Genomic DNA, 13,962 nt, shown 5'->3' with positions numbered 1-13,962 from the left:
TGGTTCAGGTTTAGCGGTGGCTCATTTTCAGTATTTTTTTGGTTGTACTGTTGTCTGGCCAATTGTACACCATCTTACGTTTCTGCATTTGGTTTTTTGTCCAAAACGTACAACTTTCTTTGGTCTGTACTGAATTTCCTTTTTGTTGATTTCAGACCATTACACAAAGTAATCAAGATGACTCTGAATTCTGAGGCTCTCCTTCTAAGAGTTTGCCACCGTTATGGTGTCATCTACAAATTTTATAAGTTTATTAACTCTTCTGTCATCTAAATTGTTAATGGAATTATTGAATGGACATGGGTCGTACCTGTTGGGTTAGGAGATAGCTTAATTTAGAATCCCACAAAATATATTCCCAATTTTGCAACAAACCCTGATCAGCACGCTTTAATTTTACATGTATATTTTTTTTTAAAACAACTACTGCACCTATATTTTTGTAACTAAAAGTACATTGTTTCTCCTTGTTTTGCTTATGAGATTGTAAGGTAATATGGTGCCAAAAGCTTGTACATCAATCCATATTTTTTATTGATTATGCTTCTGTTTTTCCCAAAACTTTCATAAAGTTTTGAAGGTAATTCAAAGAACTGGAGATTGAGTAAGGTCCATTAATGTGTCTTAAATATAACACGTCTTAATGTTTCCAGAAATTACTTAGCTCATTCTTCCCTCTTCTAACCTACACCCCCATCTCCTTGTTAAAGTTTAGTCATGGTAAAATGGTTAAAATTTACATAGTATGGTTATGATTAACGTTTTTTGAAAGCTAAACAGTGTATGATCTGTAATTTTTTTCCATTTTAAGAGATATGTGTATTTTCTAAAATCATCTTTCTTATAAGCCTTTCTTGCTGCCTTTTTATGTGACTTCCTGACTGAAATGGTTAACATGGCCTTGATTTTTATCCTTGCTTTTTTTTTTTATTCCCCTTAATTGTGTGTTCTTTCTCAACTTCTAAAAATTAAAGAAGAATTGCACAAGGTTGTTCAAGATTCCTGATGCATGGATAACTGCTTCATTGTTTTAGCTTCTTTTTCTGTTTCATGGGGAGGTAGTGCCATTATATCAATTTTCCGTAAGTATGTCGTCTACTGCATTCTTCTGTCCTTCACGTGATTGCCTGAAATAAAACCTGATCCTGAAGTTTGCATTTTTTATGGAAGCTGTCTTTCTGGTCTGCTCAATCTTTTAGAATAGTGAGCTCTTAGCATTTTTTTTTTTTTCCATTTTCTCCTAAGTTTTGTGTTCTTAGTTGATTTGTAGTGCTAAGAACCAAATTCAAGACAGTAGATGCCTGCAGCTTCATCCGGCTTTTGAAGCCACTTATTTTTAACAAATTCTTACTGTGGGATTGGTTTAGCATTGTACAGTTCCTTAAATCATGCTAAAAGTGTAATTTATTCGAATGCTGAAAGCCTACAGATGAGGTACACCCGAGTCTTACACTAGTCATTATATTTCAGATTGATAATCGTAATTTAGGTGGATGCCAGTGGAAGTTTAAGAGTTCCTCAAGTTGTTTTATACGCTCATACTGTTTTCCTCTGTCTGTCTAAAACTGAAACTCAGACTCCCATGTTGCCATTCCTTAAAATGTCTTTAATCAGTATAAATTAACAGAAACACCAGTACTGTATTTGATAATATCTGGGAGGAGTGTGTGTGTAAATAGAAATGCCCAATTCTGCTGATCTTTCAGAAGGTTAAGTTAGCGTATAAAAATAACACTTCATGTAAGAGTATGATATTTTACGGTGTGCAATCGTAGCAATTGATATAGTATAATATTCTAAACCTACATTATAAACAGCATCATGCTAAATGCTAAGCAGGGAGAGTTTAGTGACAAATGAAACTTTAGAGTCTTCTTATGCTGTTAACCAGCTTATTTTGAGCATGCACATACTGTTTTTATCTTCATACTTAATCTGATGGAGCTATTCAAGTGCTTTAAAATGTTTGTGGCTTTTGACATGTGGAGAATCTTGTAAAGATGGCTTTCTTAAAACAGTGCAGGACTTAAGAATTGTAGATACCAATTAGTTTATGGTTACAAGTGAGCTATGTGGCATAAGGTATAATTCAATAATTTGCGAAGTACTATAAAACAATAGCAGATTTTTATAGAAAAAGACATTTCAATTTTAATCTGAAGCACAGGAGTTTCATCCACTTGTGCTTTGATTGTTAATGGAAATCAAAGTGTAAATTTCTGTTTTAAAAGGACAGTAAGTCCTGAGTTGCTGCTTGCTTCCAAAGCATTTTTTCCAACCTGACTTGAGGTATTCTGAAAAGCTTTCAAGTAGCTTTTTTAATGGGTATATAAGAGCGGATGATACCATTTTCTTTTTTTATCTATATCTTTAAGAAAAAATAGATAAAGAACTTGCAATCATTACAGTTTCATTCTTATAGTTATCCAGTGGCTAGCTCATAGTTGAGTATTGCTGTTTGTGTTATTAAAGAGTTTATCTAAGTTGTAGACATCTCATTTGGTTGTTACACCCAAGAGGACTTAAGTTTTAGTATCTTACTGTTATTCTTACCTTGTACTACTGGATTTTACTCTAATTAGTCTAATGATTTCTGTTTTAGGGAAAGTATCCTGTCTCTGGTTATAAGATGAGGTAGAAGAAGAGGAATAGGAAGGAAGGAAAGAATCAGGGAAAATGACACCCTTGGAAATACTTCTCGTGAGAGATGGCATTACTAGTAACAAAAAAAAGTTTGATAGCATTAATCTGATAAGCTGCTTACCACCAAGTGGTGTTTCAGTTTCTTCTTTTTCTTCCTGGTTCCTCTGATTCTGGCCACCTATTCCTACTCCATTTCTTTTTTCTGGTTCATTCTGGTGTTTTTTGGACATCACGAGCTGTTTCCACTCTAACCTGATGGAACAGTAATTGTTTTTTTGTAGAAGTGGCTGAAATGGTATTGTGCCAGGTTAGTGAGTTAAGCTCACAGAGGGATCTAAATAAAATGAGAGCTAGCCCAAAGGAATCAGTGGGAACTTGCATCTAGAAGGAGGTAGAACTGAGACTGAAGGACGGGATCTCTCCTTTTTTGGCAGTCTTTTTTGCCTTCTCCAATTCTTTCTTCCTTGTCCTTTCCCTAATCAAATAAAATGCAGATAATTTGCTGGCCTCTGGAGAATTCTTCAGGAGGAAACTCGAGGAGATTGGGCAGTGTAAAATTTGCCTGGTTGAAAAGACAATGCCAAATGGTAGTGATGTTCCTCATTACTGAAGGATTTTTTTTTTTCAATGCCTTCAAAAATCATCTACTAAACTGTTTTCATGGCTCCATTAGAAAAGAGATTCTGCTTCAGGCTGGTTTTATTTAAAGAATTTTACTCCTAGAACTTACAGCATGCTCAGTTACCAAATCAGGATTTCAAACAGCAAGGAAAACGGTGGTCTTCGGGCTACTTCCTACTCACAAGAGACAACCAGATGGTAAACCACCAGCCTGTTTTTTCCACCACACTGATATGCATGCCACTGATGATTTTCTTGCCATTTAGCAGCTTGCTGCCAATGCTGCTGAAACACTGAATTGCCAGCAAGCTGCTTCTCCTCCACTGGACTTCCTCTCCTAGGGCCTTACACTAGCACCGGTTGGTGAGAAACCAACCAGCAGATACACCTGTGAAAAAGCTCCAGGTGTGGGAAATCATTTTGTAGGGAATGCCAGCACTCTTCACTTTTACGCTGCCATTTCAACAAAATGTGCAGCCATTACTGCATAGGACTCCTGGAGCATCTGTAACAGCAGGGAGTACAACTAGGGTTTTTTTTAAGCTAGTCTAGAGACCTTACAGAAATGTAGCTGAAGAGCTGTCTAGAGAGCCAGAGATGAGAGAGGGCAGTTTCAGAGGTTGCTGAATCTTCTTTTTGCCATCCAGCATGTATTACTTCCTTTGTATAGGATTCTGGAGAAGGATAGTCTGGTTTATTTTATGCAGTTGTAAGGACAATTGAGAACAGACTTCCAAAAATGCTTGTGTGTAATGAGAATTTTACCTGCACAGGCTGTTCACAATTCCACTATGGCACAAACACTGTTTTCTTATTCTTATCTACATCAACTTGTTCTTTTTTTTAAAAAAAAGGCAATCTTTTAGTGGTTTGCTAGAAATAAGAATGCTTTCTCATTATGTTTCTTGTTGTTGTCATACTTTATTTTGAGAAAATAAATATTTAAAGAAATCCAGTGTTGATGTTTGGTTTACATCGTGGGATGGCGGCTTCGTGCTTGTTAATGTAAATTCTGCAGAATGGGGAATGATCCCATTGTTTTTTAAGCCACTGTTGTCTAAAACACTGGCCTCTGCGTTAGTTCTTGTGTATTTTAATTGAAAAGAAAGGTATGATTTGCTGCCTTGATTTGCTGTGTTCTGGAAGAGATGTCTGTGACTGTTCTTGGAGTGATTTTTCAAAAGCTTGTGAGAGCTTTTGTGAGAAGCTGTAATGGGACAACAGACTTTTATAGCACTTGGATGACTTCAAAAATTTTTATTTTTGTGGGAATAGTATTTGAACCATTTAACTTATGAGGTGAATCCAACTGAAAATTTCAGAGAAACAGTTGTCACTGAGAAAATATACATGACTATATCTTCTTAAGTAGAAAGACACTGAAATGAATCACCTGTATTTGTTTGTTTATATCAATATGGAATGTTTTTGAGAAACTGTTCATCAGCAAGAAGTGCATTATCTTTTTGACATTGTGTGACTAGTGTAGTTGGAAAATGACTCACAGAAGTGTAATCTCTATTTTTTTGTTTGTTTGTTTTTAAGCAGAAACATTATGTACCAAATAAGGTTCCTTACAGTTGCACCTCAACAGGAGGGAAGTGTTAAAGAAGAACCAGTTTCAGAAATTCAAACCAGACGGAGCTGGCAGTTTGACTGGGCGTTAAATAAACTGGATAACTCTGTCAGAAAAACTGGCCGCATCCCTAAAGCCCTTCTACTAAAAATCTTCCATGAAATATGCAAAACAGGTAAGTTGCTTCCAATTAAAATGAAATAAAAGCTAAATTTAAAGCTGCAATATAAAGATTCATCAAACCAAGGAAATTAATTGAAAGAGTTCTGACTTATATTTTGTCTTTGAGTGTTGTTTAATCTGGTGCATATGTTGATGAACAGACTTTAAATGCTTTAGAGATGTTATTTTGCTTTGAATGTATACGTTTACTTTTCCAGGGTTTTTTGTCTTTGGGAATTTATAAGTCTTGTAAAAATTTAGTGTACTTTTAAGAAGTCTTATAGTGCCTTGCTTAGTGTGGATTTTTAATCTGGTAATGTTACACCTTTCTCATATAACTGTATTGTGCACTCTGAACAGGGATCATATCTGTCTGTGTTACACAGTGTATTTTTAAAATGTCTGTAATAAACCATGCTGTCCTTAAGAGGTTATTTGTTTTAAAATGGAACTATACAGGGAAATGTGGAGGTCATCCCCAAGTTTCCGCATTCCCACATAGCTATGGTTATTCGGGACAAGAAAGCTTTATTTTTTGGAATAAAACAAAAATAAACAGCTGAGGCATTGTTCACTCTGACAGATTCAATACCCCTTTGGCTAAAAATAGCAAACCAGGTACCACAATTGATGAGGTTTGGTACCAGTTAGGATCAGTCAATGGAGATATTTGCTCAATATACTCACTAAGTACTACTGCCAGTATTTATCAATGACAGCATGTATTGTTTTGTTTTAGTTTTAAACTTTGCTCTGTATTGCTCTGGACTGTTAATGGCTTGTGTACCTGGGATTGCGCTTTTAAAAGTTTTGCGGTTCACTGTTTAAAAGCTGAGTCTTCAATTCATGCTCTCTTTCTGTTGAACTTCTTAGTTTTTTCTTTTTGCTTGTGATATCCTTTCTGATTCTGACTGCTTTGTGTTTTTTAGGTATAAACTTATAATTTGTGAGTGTGAGTTGGCAAGGATTTTATGTCTCTAAGCTTATCTGCAAATCACAGTTCTTTGTGATCTTTGATTAGTTACATAGTTTTTAGGAAGGCATATTAACAAAAAGATTGCTTGTAGTGGTTTCCTTTGGCTATATAAATATATTTTTTTAAAAAGCGTAGAACTTCACAAGAGATTTAACTAGGATGCTCTTAAAATAAATGACATATTTCCATATGAAAGATTCAGTCCTTTTTTTATTAACGTTGAAAACTAATTTAGCAAAAGTGTGGTAGGTTAGTTACTGTTGATTTCTTAAAGAGATTTGCCTGTGTTTGTATTGTTCTTCCATTTCTAATTACAACATGAAAAATGCCCAAAGAAGGTGCTTGCTGTAGATCTCTTGTCCTGCATCTTTCCATACTCATACTGCCAAACCTTTTCCTGTTTCTTTTGCCTTTCAAGTACTCAAGTCGCTAGTATAACACTGGCATTGTGAAACTGGAGATGTGTTGGTGTTTTTATTGCATGAACTAATTGTATGCAGAGATTTAAAAGTTAGTCAAGTATGACTTCTCTCACCACTCCATTATGTCTTCAGAAGTTCAAATCCCCATTTGCAATTTGTACCTGCCCCCTCTCAGTGTTTTAACTTTTCTCCTCTTTTCTCATTATTGCTTATTTTTTCCCCACTAGTGCCTGTGTTTCTTCCCAGATGAGTTTACTCTGTATAAGTAACTTTTCCGCTTTAGATTGCACTCTTGAAACATAGTTTACAATAGCTTTGTGGTATCCTAGATTTGCTGGTCCTTTTCGGTACCTAAAGATCTAATTCTAGATGGTATATAGGTTTCTGCTGTTGAGGTCTTTTTACTTTATTTTGCTGTTATTTTATAGCTGTATAGCTGTTTCTACAGCTCTGTATAATTAACAATCACACTTACAGTGATCAGCAGCAGCTGGAGATAATCTTTACTGGCAACAGCTCCTGCCTCTATGCTGGGCTGTACACAACTTTGGAGTGTTGGCATGATGATTTGAAAGTAACTTTCAAAGCATCACTAATGCTTTGGACTTCAAGTCATTTTGAAAGTCTTAATATTTCAAGTCTGCATGTGTGTCTCTGAGATAGAAAACCTTACAGATTTTTTTCATCATTTATGTTGTATGTGAACATTTATCTTGCTCTTTGTTAAATGACATTACTTCTGAAGTACACCTTTCTCTGTGATAAGAAAGGAATAGACAACATTTTTTTGCCTTTTTTCTTTACAGTATGCTGCTTTCTAATGAAACTTTCCTTTTTATTAGAAATTGTTGGGTTTGCATATAAAGATGTGATTGAAAACAATTTTATGTCTCCAGCTTATTGGATAATCTGTGATAGATTCTGCAGCTCTGCCTTACTTTGCCTCAGGAGTAGTAGTGAAGTCCAAGAAAGACAGATGAGTTACTTTTTTGACATTCTGGGGTTAGTGCAGAAGTCAGAGAAGGTAGACATTCTTACAGTTTCCTTCACTATTCCCTACATGTAAATTATCTCATTTTATGTTGAGCATGGGCAGAAGTGGAAATGGAAATTTAAATGTGAATGTCTCTGAATACCAGTTTTGGAATAGTATGGAATTGGTATGAAGTATTTTGCCATTTCAGAAACTTACCGGAAAATTATGTCCCTGTTAGGATGAAATGATCTATGGATCTTGGATTGGGAAATTTAAAGTACTGGATCATTCCAGTTTAGTATTTTGTGTTGTACTCTTTAAAAGTTCTGCTCAGCTGAGCTCATTATTGTACTAAATGGCATGTTTTATCGTGAATCTTTTTAATGATAGCGCCTAATAGTGTCATTGTTTAATCATTTGGGTATCCTGTTCAGTAAAAAGCTTCAGTCTTGGAGAAGATTCTATTCTATACAAAATGCTTAAATATTTCAGTGGGTCAGTCGCGAATCTTTTTTCTAATATTAAATGCATAATTATTGATGAAGAAATTTGTGGTTGTGTTCCACTTGCAGGGTGTCCAGGGAGTAACCAGGCCTTGCTTTTGTTGCGAAGTTGTGGTGCTCTTTTACCAGAGGTATCGTTACCTGAAAGAACAGAACTAGCCCATATGATGTGGGACAAGATGAAAGAACTGGGTAGGTTGGTTTTGTTAGTCCCTCTTGCAAGAACAGCTATGTGCTTTAGTTACTTTCTTTGTAATAGAAGACTGAATGTATTTTAATAGCGTTTAAATGTCAGGTTATAACAGCAAATACTCATTACTGAATAAACAGCAGGTTTTATTATTCAGGTGAGAGACCTATTTCCTATTCTGGGAGTTATACTGACATCTAGGGGTGCTAATAATAAATCTAAAGATTTTTTTTTTGGTAAGATGCTTAAACTGGACTTTTGCTTGCTTTTGATTATTGTAAGAATGTATTTTACTTTTCTGTTAGATGTTACCTTGATAGCTGGTGGGCTGAGTATTTCTAGTGCTGCCAGCTATTTTATCAGATGATTTTTTTATTTTAAGTTAGTCATTTATCTATAGGTGTTGCATAGGTGAACTGCTTCTTGATAGTAATATTGCTGAATCTGCAAAATAAGTACAGCTGTAGAGACTGTGGAATAGCATGCACACGAGCATTGATGTTACTGTGCTCTTGTTATGTTTTAGCCTTTTATAAACATGTGTGCTGTTAAATAGATGTCTGATGTTTCAAAGGTGGATAAAAGGAAGCAGTCTGATTATATATACAGTTCATACACAATAAAAATGATATGAAATTAACTACCTGAGAAAGCTATAAAATCATGTTGAATTTAGAGAAGCTACGTTCCCTGACTGTGATTGAAATATTTTCTTAGGTGCTGTGTATGATACAAGCCATTATAATGCTTTACTTAAAGTCTACCTTCAGAATGAGCACAAATTCTCTCCAATGGAATTCTTGGCCAGAATGGAGGAAGCTAATGTGCAGCCCAATCGAGTAGGTACCCTTTTATGATATCTTCATTCTTAATAGTAGTATCCATTTATTGGATGGAAATCATTAACTTCCCCTTTTTGTTTTCTGTAGGTCACATACCAAAGGTTGATTGCTGCTTATTGCAATGAGGGTGACATTGAAGGAGCAAGGTATTCTTTTGCATTTATGTTTAAGGGGGTTTCCACAAAATCTGTTTCTCATATTCCCTGCCATTAATGTTAAAACTCATTTCAGTGTAATTCTTATAAATTGAGCAAAGCGAAGAGGGAGTTTAAGTGTATTTTAACCAAGCACTGAAGAGCAGTTTCTTAGAGACAGCTGGAACCTACACAAGCACAATAAAAATAAGTGATAGACCAGTGTGTTCAAATCAAATTGTATTCAAGTTGCTGAGAAAATAACTTGTTTTTTCATTTTTAGAGGCAGCGTGAAAAAGTGTGAGGTTCTTACTGCCTATGTAAGAAAATGGCTACGGGGAAAGCATTTGAGAACAAAATGGGCTAAGAAGCAAATAGTAGTAATTCTCGTTTTTGTCATTGTTACGCAGGGCTTGCTGGATATCTGTCTAACATTTTAGTTTTAGCAAGGTTAAGTTGCAACAGTGTGATTGGGCATGAGAAATAAGTAAAAGGAAGATAAAAAAAAAAAATGCAGCCCCACCCTTGTGTCTGCGTATTTCAAAGTGACAAATACAATTCATCTGAAAAAATGAAAATTACCAAGTTATGAGCATATTATGCAGCATCCCCAAACGTAATTACTCGGTGACATCAGGATTTGGTTTTGTTTGGTGATACAGTACTAGTCCAGCAGAGCAGCAATAGCTCAGTAGTTTATCTTTTCAAAGGGAAAAAATATTTAATAATTCATTGTCTTGTATTTTGCAGTAAGATTCTTGGATTTATGAAGAACAAAGATCTCCCAATCACTGAGGCAGTATTCAGTAGTCTTGTGAAAGGTCATGCAAGATCAGGGTAATGTTTAATACCTTTTTTCTTTTCTTTTCTTTTTAGTTTTACTACAATATAAAGTGGTACGGTGCAGAAAAATTACATGCTGCAGAATAGTGTGATGGTTTTGAATAATAATGTATAGAAGACTGTCTTTTTATACATTTTCGAATCAAAACAGGGCTATTTAACAAAGGAAGTAGATTTTTCTTGTGTCTGAAAATCTTGAATTTCAAGATAAATTACTGTACTTTTGTATTGTTTGAAAAAGAAATTTGCTGCACTTAGTTTTGAACTTTTTCAACTGTTAAAGTTGAAAGAGTATTTTAAGTAATAGAATAAGAGTATTTTAAGTAATAGAATAAGAGTATTTTAAGTAATAGAATAATTAAAAGATTTGCACTTTCGCCTTTCAGGATTTGCTTAGTTAAAATAAGTTTATGCTTGTTGCGGTCTTTGTTTCCAATTCTAATTATTTTAATGAGGAAATGTGGAAGTCACAATAAACATTATTATGATTAAATCTACTGAGAGTCTTTCTTTTGAATTCTTTTAGAGATATGAAGAGTGCAGAAAATATTCTTTCAGTGATGAGGATGGCCGGTGTTGAACCAGGTCCAGACACCTATTTATCCCTGCTGAATGTGTATGCTGAAAAGGGTGATGCTGATAGCATCAAAAAGGTATTGCAAGTTTGAGTTTAAATACAGCGTGTTTGATCTTTTATTCAATTTAACTTTAGAATGCTTTTTATCCATGCAGGAGGAATAATACTGAATTTTATAACTTGTTTCCTCCTAGTCCGCAGCAATTAAACACTTTTTTTTTTTTTATCTGAATAGCTGGTTAACTGAAAGCAGTCTCATACTTCATGAAAAATACTTGTCTTTTGATAGTTGCCTTTCACTCTGAGAAGATATGTTTGCCAGTGAGTGATTTAATAATTCAGGGTTTTTTTAAAGAGACAAATAGTGCACGTGAGATTTTTATATATTTATTTATAAAAAATAAATAAAAAGTAAACCTTGATTATCCTGCTCCCATTGAGCCATTCTTTGGCTCCCATTGAAGCCACAGAATCTTTCCAGTAAAACTGAATTTTTTTGAGAGTTCATACCAACAACTTAGGTATTCATAAAGTGCGAATAAGATAATGCTGCCTTACAGCGCTTTGTGTAGCTGATTTTTTTCAAGTATTCTCTCTTTTTTTTTAAATCGAAGTATTTGGAAAGGAATGAGAAAAGAAAACTGGTTTGAGTTAATAAGTAGTATCAGATGGAGAGGACCAAATCAAGGAAGAGGAAGTGAAAAACAATATTGTTCTGTGACTTACAAATTAAACAAATCTTCATCGACCAGCCTTCTTCCAAACACTAACAAAAAGTTTGATTAATCATTCTCCCCTTTTCTAAGTAATTTCTTTTGAAAGTCATCTCACAATGGCAATACCTCTGGTGTTTTCATATATTATTAGGTATTAGAGAGAAATTATCTGTTATATTCCTTTTATCTGTCCCTTTTTACAGTCTAAAGGTGTTTAAGGCCCTCTCTATAGATCTTGGGTATTCTTTCTACCATATTGCATGTATCTAAACCCATGGTTGTCGAAAAGGAAAAAAACCCAGCTTTTTGTGTTGGTTTGGTTTTTTGTTGTTTTGTTTTTGTTTTTTTTTTTTTTTTTTTTTTAATTTTAATGTACCCTGTTTTGAGTCACTTTGGAGTTTATTGAAGTTAAATTTATTCTGGTTTACAGACTCTAGAAGAGGTTGAGAAGACTGAAGGGTACCTTATGGATAGGATTTTGATGCAGGTGATTTTTAGCCTTGCCAAGGCTGGATATCCTCAGTACATCGAAGAGATTAAAGAACGCATAAGATTTGAAAGGGAATTAATTCCAGGTATGTCCTTGGTTACTACAGTAATGTTTTGTTACTCAGGGTGGAGAAGGAAAGCCCCCCCCCCCCCAATGTTACCAAAAATAGGTAATTTTGTACTTTTTCTCTTGGATACATAGGGAAAATAATATTTTTGCCATTAGCTTGTGGATTCATTTGTTGCTGCTTTAGATCACATTTTATAAAATTTAAATATAAACCAATTTTAATCATTTACATACAAAAATTAATTACCAATTTTTTTGACTTCTAAAATTCATTAAGATTTTTATAGGAAAGCAGTAAGTGTGGAGTCCTTTCTTCAAACAACACTGTTGTAATTCTTGTTGTGATAGCTCTTTGTGAATATCATAAAAAGGGAAACTAAATACTGAATATAGTTTTCTTTATGTACAGTTAAAGTCACTTTTGGATCCCAGTATGCATAATCTGATTGATAACTGTTAATTATACTTCATCCATTTTTTCTTTGTTGATGTGTCTATAAATGTGTTTCTCTTATTTAGTGTCCTTCTGTCATGCTGCAGTGGTGATGGTTCTGTAATTTTTGGCATAGTCTTTTAATGGGAAAAGTGAATTTCATTGATAAATATAAATAATTGTGAATAAGGTAGTCTCAAGTTTGATTGGTTAATCATGGTTAAAAGTATGCTAATGATACTTGTAAAACATTCACTTTCCTAGCTTTCACTAATTGTAGTAGTTCAATGCGAAAAGTTACATGCACTTTTTAAATTTTGTTGTTCTCTGTTTTTCAATTGCTAGATACAATGAACCTGTGTTTGACTCTGGTAACTCATGGCTTCGAAGATATAAGTTTCCGTATTTTGAAGTCTCTTAATCATTTATCACGTGATAATATGGACCAGGGTAGCTTCTTCTTGCAACATTGTGTAAATAGAGATATGGTATGCAGAATAGTAATACTTTTTTCTTAATATACTAATAACAGTATATTTATTTAGTTTAATGCAACTGTGAAGATGGAAAATGGTAGATTTTTTGCATGGTTCTTAAAGAATAAAAGAAGGATTTTAATATTTCATATCAGTTTGCATAGTAAATTGAAATTCACAAAGGAATCATGTATGGCATGTGTAATATTCATTTCCTAAACGTTAGAAGAATCTGACATTCTTAACAACTTGAGAAATTGAAAGATATATTAAATTAATTTTTGAAATTCTTTGCAGCCTGTGAACAAGCTGAAGCAATTTTGTAGTGAGTTAAAAGAAGCAAAAATGCACTCGGCACCGTTACCATTTATTTTGCGTTGCGCTTTGGAGGCCAACAAATCAGGTACTCTGCTTATTTAGTTATTTTACATATGCTTATTTAAAGTACTTGGTCACTGTTTAATTATCTTGTGGATGTTTTCAGCCTTGGCCATTGATGTGATGAAGATGATGAAAGAGGAGGGCTTGCCACTCAGACCTCACTATTCCTGGCCGCTGCTAGTTGGGTTCCAGAAAGAGAAGAACCTTAAAGGTTAGTTATCTGATAAATGCTCCTCTAGCTTCATTGCAAACCTAGTGCACAAAGCTTTATTAAAACATTGCTATGAGATTCAGCAGACTTGAAAGTAAACAAAGACCTTGCTGCATGTCTTTGTTGCAAACAATTTTTCCTTCAGAAAGACTTTTTTTAAAGCCTCCTTTCTTACTTAATCATGGTACAGTTCTACAAATTTAAAGTCTACCTTTGCATAGAAAGATGTGAGAGAGTGTTTAAATATCTTTTTAACTTTTCACATTCTTTCTGCCTTCCACTGGTTCTTTTTGCTGCTTATTACCTTTTACAGAGTTTACTCTTGAAGAAACTGAAATCTGAGAGAAGAATTGAAAAGTAAGGTTATGTTGTAATAGCTCTCTTGGACTGCAAACCCAATTCTTTTTTCAAGCCAACTTCTTATTATCTACCTGATATGCCAAACATGAGTTTTCTTACAATAATAAAAACTGCAGGAGAACTTACATTGCTGAATGTGTGAGCCTGACCTGACAGCATACTGATTGAAGGACAGAAATGCTCAATCTTTGGGATTCTTAAGTAGGCTTAAGCATTTAGCATACTTTCCCCTGTTACACATGGGGATGTCTACAGGATATGAATAAGAATTGAACAAATATTAAATTTTAGAGTACAGTATCTAATTCCTTGGTTTGCGTTATTGGTAATTCAGAAAGCATAGTATTGTAAAAAGATGCTT

General features: G+C 34.3%; 1 protein-coding gene across 1 annotated transcript in view; it reads left to right on the top strand.

The window, feature by feature from the left end:
* LRPPRC (leucine rich pentatricopeptide repeat containing) overlaps positions 1-13,962 on the top strand; it is a 93,298-nt gene that overhangs the window by 7,006 nt on the left and 72,330 nt on the right. The window contains exons 2-11 of the mRNA XM_050894409.1: positions 4,813-5,015; positions 7,949-8,071; positions 8,787-8,908; positions 8,999-9,057; positions 9,796-9,882; positions 10,415-10,541; positions 11,612-11,756; positions 12,519-12,661; positions 12,947-13,052; positions 13,134-13,241. Coding sequence (XP_050750366.1) covers positions 4,820-5,015; positions 7,949-8,071; positions 8,787-8,908; positions 8,999-9,057; positions 9,796-9,882; positions 10,415-10,541; positions 11,612-11,756; positions 12,519-12,661; positions 12,947-13,052; positions 13,134-13,241 — 1,216 coding nt within the window. The 5' untranslated portion in view covers positions 4,813-4,819. The remainder of the gene's footprint in view (positions 1-4,812; positions 5,016-7,948; positions 8,072-8,786; positions 8,909-8,998; positions 9,058-9,795; positions 9,883-10,414; positions 10,542-11,611; positions 11,757-12,518; positions 12,662-12,946; positions 13,053-13,133; positions 13,242-13,962) is intronic.

This window comes from Gymnogyps californianus, chromosome 3 (genome assembly GCF_018139145.2).
Source record: "Gymnogyps californianus isolate 813 chromosome 3, ASM1813914v2, whole genome shotgun sequence".
Taxonomy (NCBI): Eukaryota; Metazoa; Chordata; class Aves; order Accipitriformes; family Cathartidae; genus Gymnogyps; species Gymnogyps californianus.
This window is presented reverse-complemented; position numbering and strand designations above follow the sequence as displayed.